Below are 19099 nucleotides of genomic sequence, written 5' to 3' on the forward strand. Positions count from 1 at the left end.
ATTTGAATGATAAGGAAGGAGTTGGGTAAGAAGTTCAGAGGTGGTTCATAGAGAAGGAAGTGAGCAAAGGAATCCTGGAGACCAAGGTCTTACAGGGGTCCAGGGTCCGGTTCTCCACGTTGGAGGGCAGGGGACACGGTTGCACGTTTGCTTGGACTCTGGCCGGTCCTGCCCACAGAACTTGCTGTTGACCGAGCGTTGCTGTTGCCCGTCACTGGACTCCTGCTGACAGCTCACCCAGCGTCGCCGCCATCCGGTCTGACCACAGGAGGCGCTGCAGGCCCCCCAGTCCCCACTCTCCCAGCTGAGGAGCACAAACACAGACATGTCTGCTGCTTTCTGAAAATCCTGATACGTTGCCATGGAAACCTGCTGTGTGTTTTCATGCTGCAGTATGTTACCGTGGTGACGTGCAGGTTTCTATATTGCACTTGCGACTGATAGCTCTTGGTTTGCTGATGTTGGAGCAGAAAGTCCTCTGAACCATTTTCCCATCAGCCTTCCTCCTGCAGCCAAACCTGGTGTACTGTTTCCCTGGCAACAGAGATCAAAGCAGCGACAAGGAGTGTTTTCATTTTCTGGTCCATTTGAAGGAGTATTTGATTACTTTTAGTGTTTTTTCAGGATTAGGCTCTCCTCCATCCCTGGTATCTACAAATACCAGCCAGAGTAACTTAAAGGAGCTTGAGGCTCCTTTTAAGAAATGAGACTCTCTAGTGCCACCCTTCACCACCGCCGTTGGGGGTACTGCAGTCAACAGTGAAGCCGGCACAGGAGAACGGGGAGAACGCACATGCAGCGTTATGTGACGTCACATCCACAGGACAGCGCGGGAAATTCGGGACCGAATTGCAGCACATTTTGCAGCACACAGCCTGTTCAAGGCAAAGGAGAGATACACTAGAGGGCTCATTCTTTTGGGTTTGGAACGCTTCATCTGACATTATTACTAGAAAACTTAAAATGTATACAGATTTTTTTCATAAATCTTGCCACAATCCAGCCTCAAGCTCCTTTAAGACTGTTGTTGCAGCGCGATGCACCACATCTGCATCGCTGAAGCTAGCTTACAGAGCTACCGAGGACATCATGGTGGAGGAGATGAAGAGACCCGAGAAAATGATCATGGAGGAGAAAACGAGATCAAAGAAGAGACCATATATTTCTAAAGACCTCCTGCAGCTTCTTTGTCATCTTAACGCACAGGAACCTGACGATAGGACATGACTCCACCCACCCCTGGTTAATCCATAAATATGTAGAGATGCAGGACAAACAGGTCTGGAAGTCGAAATAAACATTTCCATAGCCTTTTAAAGCAGCACAATGTAACTTTCAGCTTTTGTCGAGTTTGGCGGCTCCTTTGGACAAAAGTGGTAGTGCTTTACCAGAAAGAACACTACATTTCCCATGAGCACCAGCGTGTACTGCCAGAACAACCTGATCTCACAAAAATCCGTGAAATGCCCACGACCTCTCACCACTATTTTCCGTGGTATATACACGGAAAATGGTATAATTCCGTGTGAGCACCAAGGATATTGTACCATGCAAAGTCAATGGGATCCATTGTCTTGATATATACACGGATTATGACATTATTATTATTTACATATTATTCTTTGTTATAGTGGCTAAATTAGCTCAAAGCGTTAGTGAACTGTGCAAAAATAGACACGAAATAGGCCTCATAGGCAAACCTATAACAATACATAACAAACCTCCTGTGCCTACTGAGCATTAATAACATGTCATAATCGAAGGAGAACTAATTAAAACGGATGTCCTTAACATGAACCTATTGTATTATTGAATTATCAAGGACACTTTCGTGTTTTTGTGTTTAGAAATGTTAAAGATATTAAAAGAAAACCATAACACAATGAGGGAAATACTGTGGCGAACAAGTCGTGCCCAGAGCGTGTCTCGAACCCCAGTCTCCCAGACCACAGTCAACTGCACTAACCAGTCGGCCAAATGCTGATGTGTTGCCCAGGCGGGCAAGGCCTTATCTTATCTGTGGTCGTTACACTATGTTCCAAAAAGTATTGTTTTTAATGGACAAGATCCGGCATTTTACATTGAATTCTATTGTTCAGGTTCTAAAACTCTAGCTAAATACATAAAAAAGGGAGGTGAGGTGTAAGCTTCATAACAAAACTTCTGTGCCTACTGAGCATTAATAACATGGGGTTAGCCACAGAAAGGGGCGATAATGAGGTGTGAGCTCCATAGCAAGCATTAATAACATGGGGTTAGCCATAGAAAAGGGCGATAACAGCCTCCTGCGCCTACTAGTAGGTAGAGTAGGGCCCTACTGGCCCGTATCTATGGGATGATTGTTATCATTTTGTCCTTCATTCAATGGTATGACAGCAGTCAAATCGGGTGACGGATCCCATTGACTTCGCATAGTACTATATCCATGGTGCTCCCATTAAAACCTCAATAAAACACTGCTAAAACAGCGTTAAAAACATGCTTTTACAAACTGACAGTAACAAACAGTACCTTGCGCATCAAAAACGTATAACTTAGCCACTATAATAAAGAATAATATATACATAATAATAATGTAATAATCCGTGTATATATCACGACCACGGATCCCATTGACTTCGCATAGTACCATATCCGTGGTGCTCCCATTAAAATCTCAATAAAACACAGCTAAAACAGCGTTAAAAACATGCTTTTACAAACTGACAGTAACAAACAGTACCTTGCACGACAAAAACTCATAATTTACCCACTATAACAAAGAATAATATATAAATAATAATAATGTCATAATCCGTGTATATATCACGACAACGGATCCCATTGACTTTGCATGGTACAATATCCGTGGTGCTCACACGGAATTATACCATTTTCCATGTATATACCACGGAAAATAGTAGTGAGAGGTCGTGGGCATTTCACGGATTTTTGTGAGATCAGGTTGTGCCAGAAAGATCCTGATCTCCCGTCGTGTGCATTTGTTTTTATAGTGAATGAATGGGACAGACTATAAAAAAAAATACTTTTCTGTTTTCAGCGGTCGTTTGCACGATGGATAGCGAAGAGGTAATGTATCTATTTTTGGCTAAACAATATAATATGACGATGTTGAAAATCACTAAGTTCAACTTGGTTTTATTAGTGAAGTCACCCCCGCCCCCCCCGTCCTGTTTCAGCGAGATAATGCGCCCTACAAACTCATACGCTAGTCCAACATACTTAATGACAAAATAAAAAATACTTTATAACCTGTGAATAACTGAATGCCCATTCCTTATATTTTGCAGATCAGCCCTGCACAATTTTACAGTCCTCAGGAAAAATACTAGAAATGTTCTATACATTTTCTTTGCATTGCATTCTTTCCTCTAGTGCTGTAATTCTATTCAATTGTATTATAATTTTATAAAGCTTCCTCGCATTGCGAATTACACAATTTTATGATCACTATTATTATTCTATGTGTCTGTTGTTGATATTGTCAGTAATTTTAGAATTACCAAAACCACGCCAGCGAGTGAACGCCGGGCCAATGTTTAGTCTTGTCTGGGCATTTAGCTTGTTACTCTCCCGCTTTCTTTTTTCGCCTCCTCCGATAAAACTTTTATTTTCTTCAGTTTTTTTCGCTGCTTCGGCCATGATACCAGCTTCTGCTGAGCTCTGCGCTCCACGCCCCGCCCAGCTTTCGTCTCGACTACGAATCGGGAAGGAGGGGGAAGTGACGTATGCCGTAAAGCAGTCAAAGCCGTAAACATTTGTAGATTTTTAGTGTGGAAGGGTTCCTACCATGCACCTCGAAGTTAAATAGTGCCAGTGAAGGCAATACAGACCCCTCAGTGCTGCTTTAAGCTTAACTGGCTGTGCACATGCTAACCTATGATGCTAACCAATGTAAGCCTATAATAGTCCAAATGAAATCTGCCCAAACGTCCTTGTTTCTATTCTCTCTACTGAAATAACCTCTGAAACCAGGACTAGTAGGACTAAAACCCAGACTGGGGGGGCTCAGACAGGACTATTAGTATTAAAACCACGACTAGGAGAACTGAAAAAAGAACTAGGGAAGCTCAGACTAGGACTAGTAAAATTTAAACCAGAAGTAGGAGAACTGAAACCAGGACTAGTTGACCCAGAACCAGGAGTATAACCGTAAACCAGGACTTTCTGAGTGCCACTGTGATCTGCAGTTGCTTGGTTTTCCACAAACAGGTTGGAACAGGCACAGGTCAGTGAAGCGTGCGGGCCTGTACTCTAAGGGCCTGATTTACTAAAGGTTTGCGTGTGTAAAAACGTGTGCAAACTTGACAGCACCCGCAAACCAATGTGCCAGCTGATCTACTAACAGCGTGCAAAGAGGACTGCGTCTCTCAAATGCGCAAAATAGCGCACGCAATTCATTTAGTACTTTTGCCCTGATGAATAATCAATATGGGGCGTACCCGCCAGAAATCCTAAATACTGGGAGGGGAAGATGCAAATTGCTCCATTTACCACGCGCAATGAGATTTACCAAGCCGGAAAGTAATTGCGCGTATTGTGATTGCGTCTGAATTTAATACGTTCGAAAGGAAGGTGCTTATCTGCTGCTGCTGTTATTGTGGCAAGGAGGCGACATCCAAAATCAAAGAATACGCAGCGAGAGAGTCTTTATTCTGCTGCATGCTATTTTAAAAATGGTTGCACAAGTTTTATTAAAGGCCACTTTTTCTTTAGTTCTCCGCCTTATATCTTGCCACCTTCTTTTAATGTGCCCCCCTCCACTCGCCCAAAAGCAGGCCAAGCCTTTGTGCCAAAACTTTTGTATTTTATTGATTACTTATCTTATTGAACGTGAAATCATCCTTCGTAAATTACATTTAATTAAAACCTGTGCTTATTAATCACAAAACACAGGTTAAACATCATGACCAAATCCGCTCCGACCCGGTGTGTGTGATCAGCGCAGACAGACTGCAGCTTCGCCTGAATTATGGTTCTGCATTAAATCGACGGCGATGTGGAATGTTTGGGTCTGTCTAATTTCGTCAAATTAAATTTGGAGATTCACCGTTCACATTTTTATGTGTATGCGTTGTATGAGAGAGAGATGGAGAGGGCGAGGGAGGGAGGGAGAGACGTGGCCTGTACGTCGTTGTTTTTTGTTTTTTTGCAGTTTGGGTGCACAATACACTTGTGTGTGTGTGTATTAAAAAGAGATTTTGCAGTATGTTGTGTAATTGAAACTGGTTTGCTGTGATCGTTGATGGCAAACTCATATTAAGCATTTACATCGCTGGTTATTATGTGCCCCCCAATTAGATCTGTTCTGCCGCCGACTCTGTTTTAACCTCATCTGCTGTTCTTTTTGTCTTATAACTGCATTTATTCTATCGCAGATTTTCTCCGATTTTGCGTTTCTTTTGGTAATGTTTAAATGTCTTTGCTGTAGTTCATGAATGTGTTTATTTGCCTCTTCCACTAATATTTGTAACTCCACCGCGTCAAATTTCATTTTGCGCTTGCGACTATATCCTGCTTTCCATCCAGACTCTCCATGGCGCAAAGTTTGCGCTCGCAAACCGTAAGACACGCAACACCTCATTTAAATACTGCAGTTTGCACCTGTTATCAATTGCGCACGCAATCTTAGTTGATCACCCGCAAAACACACAACAACAGCACGCGCAAACTTTTTCAGTGCACACGCAATTTAGTACTCTTTATTTAGGATCTTAGTAAATCGGGCCCTAAGTCTGGATCCAGACATTCATGGTCATTAGAGGGACTGCAGGTCTGAAACCAGATGTTGTTTATGGACAAACAGGTTGTTATCTGTTAGCCAGCAGCTACCTCCACCGCAGGGCTTGGAACAGTGTGACCACTTCTTCAGCGCCCACTCATAGAAGATGGAGTCTTCCTGCACCAAGTTGGACTCTAGAGAGGACCGGAGGTGATCGTGGATTATGTATTTATAGGAGACTGTCACCTTGGAGTCGCCATGTGAACGGACCTGAGGGGCAGAAACAGGAAATGGCGGTGTATGTTGTTGTTTACTGTCTATTCTGCTGCTAACTGTTCTTTGTCTTGTGTAGGTGGACTCACCATGAGCAGAACCTTGTACTTGAGAGGTCCGGTAGTCACAAGGGATTCCTGCGCTCCAGTATTGTTGTACTCCCAGACCACTCCCTTCTCGATCACCGTTCGGGATTCAGGAAGCTCGTCTTCGTCGTTGAAGAAAAGGTGATCTGTCTCCTGGTTCTTAACGGCTGCAACAGAGTAAAACAGGACAACTAGCGTTTTTCCTAGAAATCCAGGAGCTGCAGGATGGTTCAGGTTTCTCTTCATGTTTTCATACCCAAGACATGAGGACTCCCCTTGAACTCCTGGATTAGGAGGTGCCGAGCTCCTTTGGGGATCTCCACGATTTTCAGGAAACCTGACGCATGATAAAGTTTGGGATTAACCACAATCAAGTCTTCATTAAAGAGTTACAACGTAGAGAGAAACATGTTCCAATCTGAAACTGGAGAATGTGATGGAATTATTAGAAATATTGAGTACGAATACGTTCTGGATCCAGATCAGTTCTGGTGTTGGAACTGCTGTGAGTACTAGATCAGGGAGGAGATTGGACCAGATCTGAAGTTCCAGCGGAGTTCAGATCAGTTCAAATATGTTAATCATGTTTTGTTGTTAAACTAAAGTTGTTTGTCCTTTTGTTCAGACATTCGGTAAAAAAGAGATTTTATCATGGCGGTTTCGGCAATCAGCTGTCGCCTTCATAAGATGAGTCTTACTCAGACAGTACGGTTACACGCACATCTACATCGAGCTATTGGCAAATAATCAAGCTGAGGATTTAACCAAAGTTTCCTAACCAAATATTTATGTGTGGGTAGAGAATCAAATTATTGAGTGAGGTGAATTCGACTGTGCAGACGCCAGGTGGAGCCACACGCCCTTTTGTGTTGGCATTCTTCCGGTTCATTAGAACAATTAGTAAACAAGCAGGATTGGAAGCAGACATAGAAGGACTACAACAGCAGCAGCTCTGTACATTTCATACATACTAAACCTGATCGTGATGCACGTAAAGTCTTCCTATTCTTCTTCTGCTCCTGGGCTGTTGTGATGCCGTGACTCTTGTTATTCCCATTTCCTCGGTCTCGTCACTTCTGGAAGGGGGAGTCCCAGGGCAGTCAATAGCTCGGTTAACCGTGGTTTGTGCATTCATGCCCAGAGGTGGACAGAGTACTCGACCCCAGTACTTGAGTAAGAGTACAAATACTACTGGTCAAAATTTACTCCGTTACAAGTAAAAGTAGCTCAGTCAAAATATTACTCGAGTAAGAGTAGAAAAGTACTTGCTTTTAAAGGTACTTAAGTATCCAAAAGTAAATGCTTTTAAATTTACTTTAAGTAAAAGTAAGAGTAAGAGTAAGAGTAAATTTCTTATTTTCCACATCAGTAAATTACTATATTTTTTCTAAATTAATTTAAGTTGTAAAGTTTAAGTTGTAAATGTCTGTGGTTTGTCTGTGCCCTCGTTTTTTACTCGGTCGAACTCAAACATTGAGTTAAGATACGGCCAAGGATTTTGTGAAAGTCCCTGCTCCGAGTCCGGCTCATTATCAGACTCAGACGACTCAGCGGATTGTCTTTCTTCTCCTGACGCAGGCGTAGCCGTTGTTGCGGCTCTGTCTTGACTCTGTCTTGACAAACGCAGGCTACTTTGGCGGTATCCTTTTGAGGAGGCTTGACGTATTTCCGCTTTACGTACATCCCAGTGGAGAGCGTGCACTGTGATAGGTCTCCTCCTTTGACAAAAACAGCTTGTGTCCAACAGGATTTAAGGGAAGAAGAAAAAAGAGCAGACCTGAAAGTAACGAGTACTTTTCAGCCTTCCTAGAAATTTACTCGAGTAAAAGTAAAAATATTTGTCTTGGAAATGTATTCAAGTAAGAGTAATAAGTACCAAAGAAATCTAATACTCAAGTAAAGTACAAATCCTCTGGATATGTACTTAAGTACAGTACTCAAGTAAATTTACTCCGTTACTGTCCACCACTGCTCATGCCGGAATAGTTTGACTTAGAACCTCATTATCTGGCTAATAGCCCCAGTTCGGTTCGACTACAGCCCGACCAAGGTGTATACATGGCTTTTAAAACTTCGATATCAGTCGGATTAAGACAATAATTCGACTTTCTCTTAGTGCATGTACAGTAAATGTACTTAGACAGTAGCACCAAAGCTGTCAGGTCCCCCGGGCCAACCACACCCACAACGTGGTACCTCGCCCCACGGACCTGACCCCTCTGCCAAGCCGGCTAACACGTCACATGCTGTCAGTGAGACGCTTTTGAAGAAGGCGATAGCTGATCGTCGAAACCGTTAAGGTAACAAACAACATGTCTTTTTTTTTTTTTTTTTTACCTTGTCTGCACACATATTAATGATTGATACCATGACGGTAGAAACCAAAGGTATATATATGTGCATTATTAGGGCCAAGTATTAGGGCCAAACTAAGACAAAAAAAATTGGAAATTACGAGAATAAAGTCATAATATAATGAGAATAAAGTCGTAAAATTACGTGAATAAAGTCGTAATAGAATAAAGTCGTAATATTATGAGATTAAAGTCGTAATATTACGAGAATAAAGTCGTAATATTACGAGAATAAAGTCGTAATAGAATAAAGTCGTATTATGAGAATAAAGTCGTTATATTATGAGATTAAAGTCGTAATATTACGAGAATAAAGTCGTAATATTATGAGATTAAAGTCGTAATATTACGAGAATAAAGTCGTAATAGAATAAAGTCGTATTATGAGAATAAAGTCGTTATATTATGAGAATAAAGTCGTAACATTACGAGAATAAAGTCGTAACATTACGAGAATAAAGTCGTAATATTATGAGAATATAATTTATAATTTATGTAAAAATGAGGAATATTGAGCATTTTGTGAAGTTATATTTATAATATATATAATATTATGACTTTATTCTCAAAATATTACGACTTTATTCTCGTAATTTTACGATTTTATTCTCGTAATTTCCTTCTTTTTTTTTTGTCTTAGTTTGGCCCTAATACTCCGTCGTACATACATATGCGTACACATACATAAATATACACATACAAACCCAGTGATTTTTTTTTTTTTTTTAACCCAATGTCGGAACAGATAACTTTGGAGTTCAGATCACCTTGTTTCCTGGTGCTGCGGGTGAAATTTCCTTTGACGATCTTACAGCTGGAATTATCTCCTCCACACACTCCACATCGGTCCTCCTCCTGGTCCGAAGCGATCTGACTGTCACAGCCGACATGCTGCAGGTGGGAGGAGACAAGGAGATGAGGATGTTAAGAGATGAAAAAGTGCGAAGATGAGGAGACAAAGAGATTGGGACATGAAGAGAGGAGAAAGGAGGAGAAATGGCAGCCCACTGCTCCTAGTCTAACCAGTGAAGGATTAAAAGCAGAGGACATATTTTGGTGTGTGATGTAAAAAATGTCCACTGACAAATAAAGGATACTTTACTTACTTAATTCTTTTTTCATGCAAAATCATCTGATCAAAGAATTAAACAACCTAATAATCAGCAGATTTTGTAAAAGCAGATGTTTGCTCCTTTGGTCTCATTCTGGTGTGTGTTAACACAATGCCAAGAGGGAAAGACATCAGCAATGTTCTTAGAAAAGCTACAGTTGCTGCAGATCAAAGTGGAGTTGTTTGGTTTTATTGTCCAGAATCACATTTGCAGAGAACCAAACATTTCAGCAAAAACATCTCATAACCACTGGAAGGTTCCAGGAACATTGCTAAAACATTGTTGGCAGGATGTTGGAACTTGGCTGGAATATTGGTGAAACTTTGCAGGAGTATCGGGGGAACTTTGCCAAAACATTGTTAGAACACTGCTGGAACGCTTAGGGAACTTTGCTGGAACATCACTGAAATGCTGGTTAAATGTTGCTGGAACTTTGGGGGAAACTGCTGGAACATAAAATATATGTCAAACAAATGTGAGGACATCTGTCTGACAGATAAAGCAGGGTCATGTGACAGGAAATGACCCTAAACACAGCAGCAGATCTACATCAGAATTAGGCTGTTCGATTTTGCCCAAAAATAAAATCTTGATTTTTTTTCTCTCAAAATCCGATTTTCGATTACGATTATTTTGTGAATTGACAAAAGGCAAAGAAATTATTTCAAATACCGGTATGCTGTTTTTTTTATTGAACATTTGCCCCATTGGGCTTTAAGTGCAAACTTTGCTCTTATTAAACCAAAAATGAATGAATAAAGTGCAAAACTCTGTAAAATAAGTTGAAAAAAAGGTTTTAAAAAATATAATAAAATATAAAGTTTTATCTCTGAAAAAAAAATCAGCAAATCAGCCCTTGCAAACATACAGTAAGTTATATTTCCAATTAAATAAAACAAGACATTTTCTAATTAAACTAAACTGGGTCTTTGCATGCTAAATAATAATGCAACCCATGAAGGAGGTAGAGGTGTGTAATGTCAGTCATTACATTTGCTATTCACATTTGCAAGTTTTTTGCAAGGAACACGAGCCGGTCTACCGCATCTGGCTTGAGGGATGCCCGGTGGCATGTTACAACGCCCCCTCCTACACTAAAGAGCCTCTCCCATGGGGCACTTGTCGCACGTATTGAGAGGTATTTCCATCAATCATTAATATGGTATCAATCATTAATATGTGTGCAGACAAGGTAAAAAAAAAAAAAGTGAAAAATCGATTTTACGATTTTCACGTTTTAACATCGTTCTAATTACATAATCGCGATTACGATTTAAAATCGATTAATCGAACAGCCCTAATCAGAATGATGAAAAATAAAAGAATCCAGGTTCTTTAATGACCTGGTCCAGACCTGAACCTGGTTGAGATGCTGTGGTGGGATGTCCAAAAACCTCTGGACCAGAATTCCTCCAGAACGATCAGAGACAGGAAACATTTACTGAGGGTTCCTGCTGCTGAAGGAAACATCTACCTCTACTTCCTGTTGCTGAAGGAAACACTTCTACTTCCTGCTGCTGAAGGTGGATCTTCAGTAGAGCAGCTATTTGAACAGATTAACAGTTTATCCTGCAGCCACCAGGGAGCTCCAAGCTCCAAGTTCAGCCTCAACGTCCAGTATTTGTTGAGACAGGATCTTTATTTTTCTTTTTGAGCTCAATTTTTGTTAAATCAATGTTGTCAAGGTGTTGTTGTTGTTCTATGATCAGATGATTGTTTTCTTCACCGGATTAAGACAGGGGAGTCCAAGTTTTAGCTGCATCTGTGTAGAAGTCAGACCCAGTGTGAATATGAATACAGAAACAGAGGAAACCAACTAAAAGCAGGAGATGTGGAAGCCAGAGCTGCTTTCATCCTGCTGGAGTTTAATGTTTGATGGAAACTGCAGCACAATAAAGACCTCACACTCTCCTCGGACGCAGACGCTGTGGGCGTCCTCGTAGGAGCACGCCGTCCCATCATGCACCATTCTCTTCATGGACACCACGGCCCGTGTATCCTGGGACCGGCAGTAAAGGTGGCATCGCTCATCAGCTGCAGACACACAGACACGCCCACTTAGAGGGACTTAAGGTGGAAGATTTAAGGTGGAACTGGACGTTTGAGGGTAAAGAGTTAAAGGAGAGAGCAGCCGGTTTCCTTCCAACAAAAATTCCAGTCTGATGACTTTAACATGTGAACAAACACGCTGCTGCATTTCTGTGGCTCTGTGAGGACCTTCGCTTTCATAACACTTTTCCAGGACATCAACCCTGACCTGAACCTGGGTTTTAACCAGAACCATGAACATTCACCCCAAAGACAAAATTCTTCAGTCCTGACAAAGACGGATATGTAACTGTGTGTTTGAAGTTCACAAAGACGTAATAGATCTGTTTCTTTTACCTCGTAAGAACATTTATTGATGTTTGACTGCAAGAAAAATGATGTCAACTATTTTGATTTAACCATTTAAGTCTCAAAAACAGTGTTTTTAAGCTGATAGCACATACACCTTTATCATTTCTGTTGTCAGCCACAAAGGCAGGAGACACATAAGATTTAAACAAAAAATGTATTTAACATACAGCTCATAAACAAAAACCAATGCAGAGCCCAGCCATTACTGAAAGAGAAACTGAAGGAGAGCCCTGGGTTTCTGATTGCTCCAACTTAAACAGCCAGCTGCCTATCAGTCCAACGCCAGTGAACCCAAATAGTCATTTACTTCCTGTCAGCCATCTTGGATAGGAAAACATTCTCAGGAAGTACCAGAGGGCTGTCACATTACCAAACACATTCATTAACCGAATTCTAACGAGCTTTCTGGTACCATGGCGGACGACTCAGTCATGACAGACAGACATGCACCGTGTATAAAATTCAACATGTATAAACAATAGGGGTGTAACGATACACTAATCTCACGATACGGTACGATATACGATATTATAGCAGTATTTTTTTTTAACAACCTTGAATGAGGAACATATGACTGGAAAAAATTGTCTTTTATTTGAAAGACACAAAATACAAAACAATACTGTGTGTTTGTCCTATTGTTACAGTTTGTAATGCTTTATAACTGTTTAAGTTTTAAAGAGAAAGCCAGGCCAACCATTTTCCACAAACTGAACTAAAAGTAAATGTCAGGTTTGCATTATGCATCTTCAGTTTCATACAAGTAAAAATATTTTGCCACAAACTGAATAGTTTCTCTCATGTATGATTTGACTTTTTTCTTTCTAATTTAACAACTAAAATTAAATAAATAAATAAAAGTAAATAAATACATACAATTTTACATCATAAAAAAGATTGATTCATGCTCACCTTATAAGTGTAAGAGGAGATTTATTTTTGTTAAGAAGGTTATTTTGGTAATTCAGGGTTCATTATTTTATAAATATATTCTTTATATTCTGGTGTAAATCAGGGACTATAATTACACTAGTCAGTTTATCTTTAGTTGTTAATATGTTTTAGATTGGGCGGAGTGATACAGCACTAGGTGCTGTGTTGATGTTCTAAAATCCTACGCTGTTGAGCGGACATTAAAGTACACTCGAACTCACGCAGAAGTTGCCCGCGTGTTTATCCTACTCACGACCCAAAAAGGGTTTAATTTAATAAGGTAAGGCTTAACTCTACACCAGCCTTACATAAGTAAAAGTTCAGACCTCAAAACGGGACCACAAAATGGGACTAGTTTCTTCTGAGCGGAGTAAGATTTTGGTCCGCAGGTCGAGATGCGGTCATGGTCTGATGCGCGTTACTAGTCAACACAATAGATTAATATTAATAACCCAATATCGCGATACACTTTGTCACCTCCACGACACGTATTGTGACGTTTTTGTATTGCGAAATTTCGTGGCACGATATATTGTTACACCCCTAATAAACAACTGGACACACCCCTTGTGACATCACACACAGGTTTCTGTTTTGTCTTAGTGCAGAGGGCCATGTTGGTAGAATCTGGTAGCCGCCTTGTCGACATGTTTAATGGTATATCCCGCTGGAAATGTCTGACGGCAGCTTTGCAGAGCTAACTTTGACTGACCTACGGTGGTGTGTTCCCATCAGCTTGCTTAGCAATATGGCTGCGCCCCATACAAAGGAAAACAGGCTTCAAAACTGGTCTTCAAAATAGAGTCTATGATGCCACCAATGACACTAGATAGCATTGGCTTACATGTATTCTGTGCTTAGTTTCAGGTGTGTGTGTGTGTGTGTGTGTGTGTGTGTGTGTGTGAGTTTGTGTGTTTACGGTCAGGATGCTGGTACGGCAGCCAGTGGTGTTTCCGTCCTTCATGTTCAAAGATCGGATTCCAGACTTTGCACTGCTCCTCCCTGAAACACAAACACACCTCAGATGTGCTGATCTACTGTCAATCTTAGGACAGACGGCGTGGAGAAACGCGTATGAACCAACCTGAAGTCCGTCAGAGGGGGACAGTCCTCCCGGTTACACAACTGGAACTCGTAGCTGTTCCCGAAGCAGGTGCGCCCCCCGTTGGCCGGACTGTGAACAACGAGAGGTCAGTGTGTGTTGTCGGTGCTGTGTGACATCACTGATGACAGATGGCTCACTGACGGCGGGTTGTCGCATCGTCTGGTCCGGAACTGGATCCCGCCTCCGCATGTTCGAGAGCAGCTGCCGTACGGACTCCACGTCCCCCAGCCGCCATCTTGTCTCAGGAGGTTTGGGGTCAGCTTAATGCAGAAACCTTTGAAGCAGTGCTGCAACCAGCGGCAGTTGCCATGGAGACAGAAGTTAGCTTAGTTTAGCACTTACATTCAGCTTCTGTGAGACCAACAACTTGTTCACGGTCAGCTTGACCAGGGAGTTGAAGGTCAGTGGATGTCTGTGCTTTTCTGTAGCTGTCTCAAGCAGAGCCGGATTAACGCAAAGGCAAACTAGGCATGTGCCTAGGGCCCAATTGACAGGGGAGGGGCCCAGACAGAGGGACAATTTTTTTTTTTTTTTTTTTTCTGCACACATATTAATGGTTGATACCATGCCGGTAAAAACCTAAGGCATATATATATATATGTGCATTATTACTATATTTAGTATGCATATACGCATACATACGATACGCATACACATACATACATATACACATACAGACATACATACTACAGCACACTTTGTCTTACTGCAAATTTTATTGGTCTTTGTAGATTTTACTTCTTATTTAACTATTCAATTTAATCAACACATTTAATTAAGATTTTCTGCAAAATGCAATAACTTAAAACATTTATCTTATTTTACTCTGTTTACATAGCAATGCTGACACCTATTGGGGATTTACTGGTACTAATACCTTAACAATGATACTCGCAATCGATAAGATACCGATAATTTAATAGCATTTAATAGAGCGGTGTAATAACGTATAAATAATCAAAATCAAAAAATAGTCTGATAGACTGTTTAATATACAACACATGACTTATTTTGGAATACAAAGAACCAACTTGACTATGACTATGCTATGTAAAATGTGAATTAACTTTTATTAGTAACTTTGGTAAGTTTAAGATTTCAATTCATAAATAACATCGATGGAGGGGGGCCCAAAAATCACAGTCTGCTTAGTTTAGTCCATTTATTTAATCCGGCTCTGGTCTCAGGTGTCAGGTATTTATGGAGACCAGAGAGACAGGAGCACAAGTTAAGTCCTCCATTATACAAAAAGAAATAAAAATAAAGGAAAAGTCCTGGATGCAAAGCAGAACAAAACTGTCAGGAACAATTTCATCAAGAGCACATCAGGGAAGCACAACAAATAGACTAGCAAGGGGAGGACACCCAGCACTCTGCTTACAACCAAAAGCTGGTGAAATACAGCAGAACATAGGTGGGAAATGCACTTTCAAATTAAACTAATAAAGGATAGTAAAAAAAATGGCAATCTAATCTTTTCAGGAACCGTGTCAGGTTTATTACAGTAAGCTAAGTAAAGAATTGTGTCATTATTTACATAAAACAAATAAAGACTCCTGACCTAGATAAAAAGTCAGGTACAATAAAGATATTTAGAAATGCTCATGACAATCAAGCTAGAAAAGGTATTATTCATAACATTCACAGAAGTTTCATTCCCACAAATGAAATTCAACAGATCTGCATTAGGGGAAAGAATTCACTAAACACCTTTTTTTTCTTTTCTTTTTCTACGGGAACATTTCTGCTGAAAGAGTTTTATTTCTTTATTTATACCCTGAAACTGAATTCGAATTCACAGATAAGTGTTGCTTTGTTGGAGGGAGTTTCCTGTAGACTATGTTCATACTTTTTAGTCCTTCTTTATCTTTTCAATTGTTTCCTTCTGATGTCACCACCAGTGGTGGACAGTAACGGAGTAAATTTACTTGAGTACTTAAGTACATATCCAGAGGATTTGTACTTTACTTGAGTATTAGATTTCTTTGGTACTTGTTACTCTTACTTGAATACATTTCCAAGACAAATATTTTTACTTTTACTCAAGTAAATTTCTAGGAAGGCTGAAAAGTACTTGTTACTTTCAGGTCTGCTCTTTTTTCTTCTTCCCTAAAATCCTATTGGACACAAGCTGTTTTTGTCAAAGGAGGAGACCTATCACAGTGCACGCTCTCCACTGGGATGTACGTAAAGCGGAAATACGTCAAGCCTCCTCAAAACGATACCGCCAAAGTAGCCTGCGTTTGTCAAGACAGAGCCGCAACAATGGCTACGCCTGCGTTAGGAGAAGAAAGTTAATAAACTCTGCATCATCTGCTGTCCTCTTATGATCCCATTCATTTGATTTGTTTTTGGTGTTTCTGCAGGTTTTATATAACATTGTGGTTCTAAAAGCAGCACATCAGTGCAGCTGGTTTCAAAGAGTTAATTCTCAGAAACAAGAGTTAAAAGATCCTTAAATTAATTTAGAAAAAATATAGTAATTTACTGACGTGGAAAATAAGAAATTTACTCTTACTCTTACTCTTACTTTTACTTAAAGTAAATTTAAAAGCATTTACTTTTGGATACTTAAGTACCTTTAAAAGCAAGTACTTTTCTACTCTTACTCAAGTAATATTTTGACTGAGCTACTTTTACTTGTAACGGAGTAAATTTTGACCAGTAGTATTTTTACTCTTACTCAAGTACTGGGGTCGATTACTCTGTCCACCTCTGGTCACCACAGTGAATCATCCACCTTAATTGACCTCATCATCCTTCTACAGGTATCTACCCGTCCTCTGTACATCTCAACTATCTCAGCCTGGCCCCTCTGACTTTCTCTCCAAAACATCTAACATGCGCTGTCCCTCTAATGTTCTCATTCCTGTTCCTATCCATCGTCTTCACTCCCACAGAGAACCTCAACATTCATTCCAGGGCATACCTACGCCTGTCTACATTTTCCTCCACATGCTCCCTGCCTTCAGTACAGATCACAGTGTCATCTGGAAACATCAGGGTCCATGGGGATTCCTGTCTAGCCTAATCTGCCAGTCTGTCTATCCCAGGGGTCGGCAACCCAAAATGTTGAAAGAGCCACATTGGACCAAAAACACAAAAAACTAATATGTCTGGAGCCGTAAAAAATGAAAGGTCTTGTATCAGCCTTAGAATGAAGACAAATGGTGAAAGGAGAAATGTCGAAAAAAAGTCAAAATGTGGAGAAAAAAGTAAAAATTTAGAGAAAAAAGTCAAAATGTTGAGATTAATGTTGAAGTACAATCTCGAGAAAAAAGTTCAAATGTTGAGAAAAAAGTGGAAATGTCGAGAAAAAAGTCCAAATGTTGAGAAAAAAGTCGAAATGTCGAGATTAAAAAGGAAAGGAAAAAGGAAGAAAAAAAAGTGGAAAAAAGGAAAGAAAGAAGAAAAAGAAAAAAAAACAAGAAAAGAAAGAAAAAAAAAGGAAAAAAAGAGAAAAAAGAGAAAATAAAGACAAAGAAAGAGAAAAAAAGGAAGAAAAAAAGAAGAAAAAAGGGAAAAAAAGAAGAAAAAAGCAAAAAAAACAAGAAAAGAAAGAAAAAAAGGAAAAAAAGAGAAAAGAAAGAGAAAAAAAGGAAGAAAAAAAGAAGCAAAAAAGAAGCAAAAAAGAAGAAAAAGGGGAAAAAAAGGAAAAAAAGGTCTATCCATGGTCTATCCCATGGATGTATTATAAATCGGTCTATCCCCATAGCAACCAAGAAGGGGCTCAGAACTGATCCCAACTCCATTTTGAACTCTTATGTCACACCTACAGCACACCTCCCCACCGTCTTGCAGCTCCCGTAGAGGTCCTGCACTACTCTGACATACTTCCCTGCTACTCCAGACATCCTCATATATCATAACTCCTGGGTTATCATGACTTTCTCTGTCTTTCATCAACATCTTCAAAGCAAATATTACATCTGTAGTAGGCCTATTCCTTTCTTTGGTATGCAACCATACTGCTGCTCACAAATGTTCACTTCTGCTCTTAGTCTAGCTTCCACAATTCTTTCCCATAACTTCATTTTTCCCCCTTTGTCTGCATATATATTAATGGTTAATACTAAGTTTGGTAAAACCCAAAAGCCACATAAATATGCATTTTAATCTTGCAATAGAGGGGTTTGTGTGTGTGTGCATGCGCGCATGTGTGTGTGTTTTTCCTTTACCAGCCCTCTTGATAGTCTACCATATTTTTTTGATCCATGGATGAAAAAGAAAAAGAATAAAAAAATATGTCAAAGAAAGCTAATATCAACTATGGGACGTGAAAGAGAAGGAAAGGACTGAAAAGACAAGACAGTGGTTGCAGTTTGGTGTGTGATGTGTTGTAGTGTGTGTGATTGAGTGTGTAACATGTTATGGTGGAGTAAAAGGAGACATTTAAATGTAGGACAACCAGGGATTTACGAAGGACAGAGAGAAGGGGAGGAATGTTTTCTTTACAGTTGTTTAAATTTGATGTGTGATGTGTGTTTGTACAGTTTGTTTGGGATGCATGTAGGCTTGTGTTTGTAGCAAAGCTGTCAAAGTGTGTACTATATTACAATTCATGATAGCACACTAGTCGAAATAGCTATACTTATGCATGAATTTAAAATACATACAAGCATGTACATGTGATTAAATATATAGTGTATATATATTCTTTATTCTTTATATATTCTATATTCTATATTCTTTAATCTTCTTTCCAGGCTTATTTCTTCTGGTTGTTCTCCCTTTTTCTTATGGGAAGAACATGAAATGATCTGTCCTTTTAGCACAGCTTTGGCTGTTTCCCAAAGAAGTAATGGAGCTATTTCTGTTGAATCATTTATTTCAAGGAAGGATGCCCAGTTTCTCTTAGTATAATCATCAAAGTTGGGATCCTGAAGTAGCGATGTATTAAATCACCACCTGTTGCTGATTTTAGCAGATTTATTTTATTCACGGTCAGAAGGATTGGTGCGTGATCACTAATAATGATGGGATTTATTACAGTGTCAGTCACTTTGGAGATAATGGAAATACTAATAAGGTGATAGTCTATATGTGCATAAGATTGATAAACTTGTGAGAAATAAGAGAATTCTTTGTCTTTGGGGTGTTTCAGCCTCCAACCA

The 19099-nt window shown here is 39.9% G+C and overlaps 1 protein-coding gene across 1 annotated transcript in view; it reads right to left on the reverse strand.

Annotated features, from left to right (window-relative positions):
• LOC133460011 (A disintegrin and metalloproteinase with thrombospondin motifs 2-like) overlaps positions 1 to 19099 on the reverse strand; it is a 60718-nt gene that overhangs the window by 6231 nt on the left and 35388 nt on the right. Inside the window, exons 12-21 of the mRNA XM_061740473.1 lie at positions 14127 to 14272; positions 13965 to 14054; positions 13800 to 13882; positions 11448 to 11581; positions 9203 to 9326; positions 6338 to 6418; positions 6085 to 6248; positions 5833 to 5992; positions 402 to 534; positions 94 to 304 (exon numbers count right to left, since the gene is read on the reverse strand). Of these exons, the coding sequence (XP_061596457.1) occupies positions 94 to 304; positions 402 to 534; positions 5833 to 5992; positions 6085 to 6248; positions 6338 to 6418; positions 9203 to 9326; positions 11448 to 11581; positions 13800 to 13882; positions 13965 to 14054; positions 14127 to 14272 (1326 nt within the window). The remainder of the gene's footprint in view (positions 1 to 93; positions 305 to 401; positions 535 to 5832; positions 5993 to 6084; positions 6249 to 6337; positions 6419 to 9202; positions 9327 to 11447; positions 11582 to 13799; positions 13883 to 13964; positions 14055 to 14126; positions 14273 to 19099) is intronic.

This window comes from Cololabis saira, chromosome 14 (genome assembly GCF_033807715.1).
Source record: "Cololabis saira isolate AMF1-May2022 chromosome 14, fColSai1.1, whole genome shotgun sequence".
Lineage (NCBI taxonomy): Eukaryota > Metazoa > Chordata > Actinopteri > Beloniformes > Belonidae > Cololabis > Cololabis saira.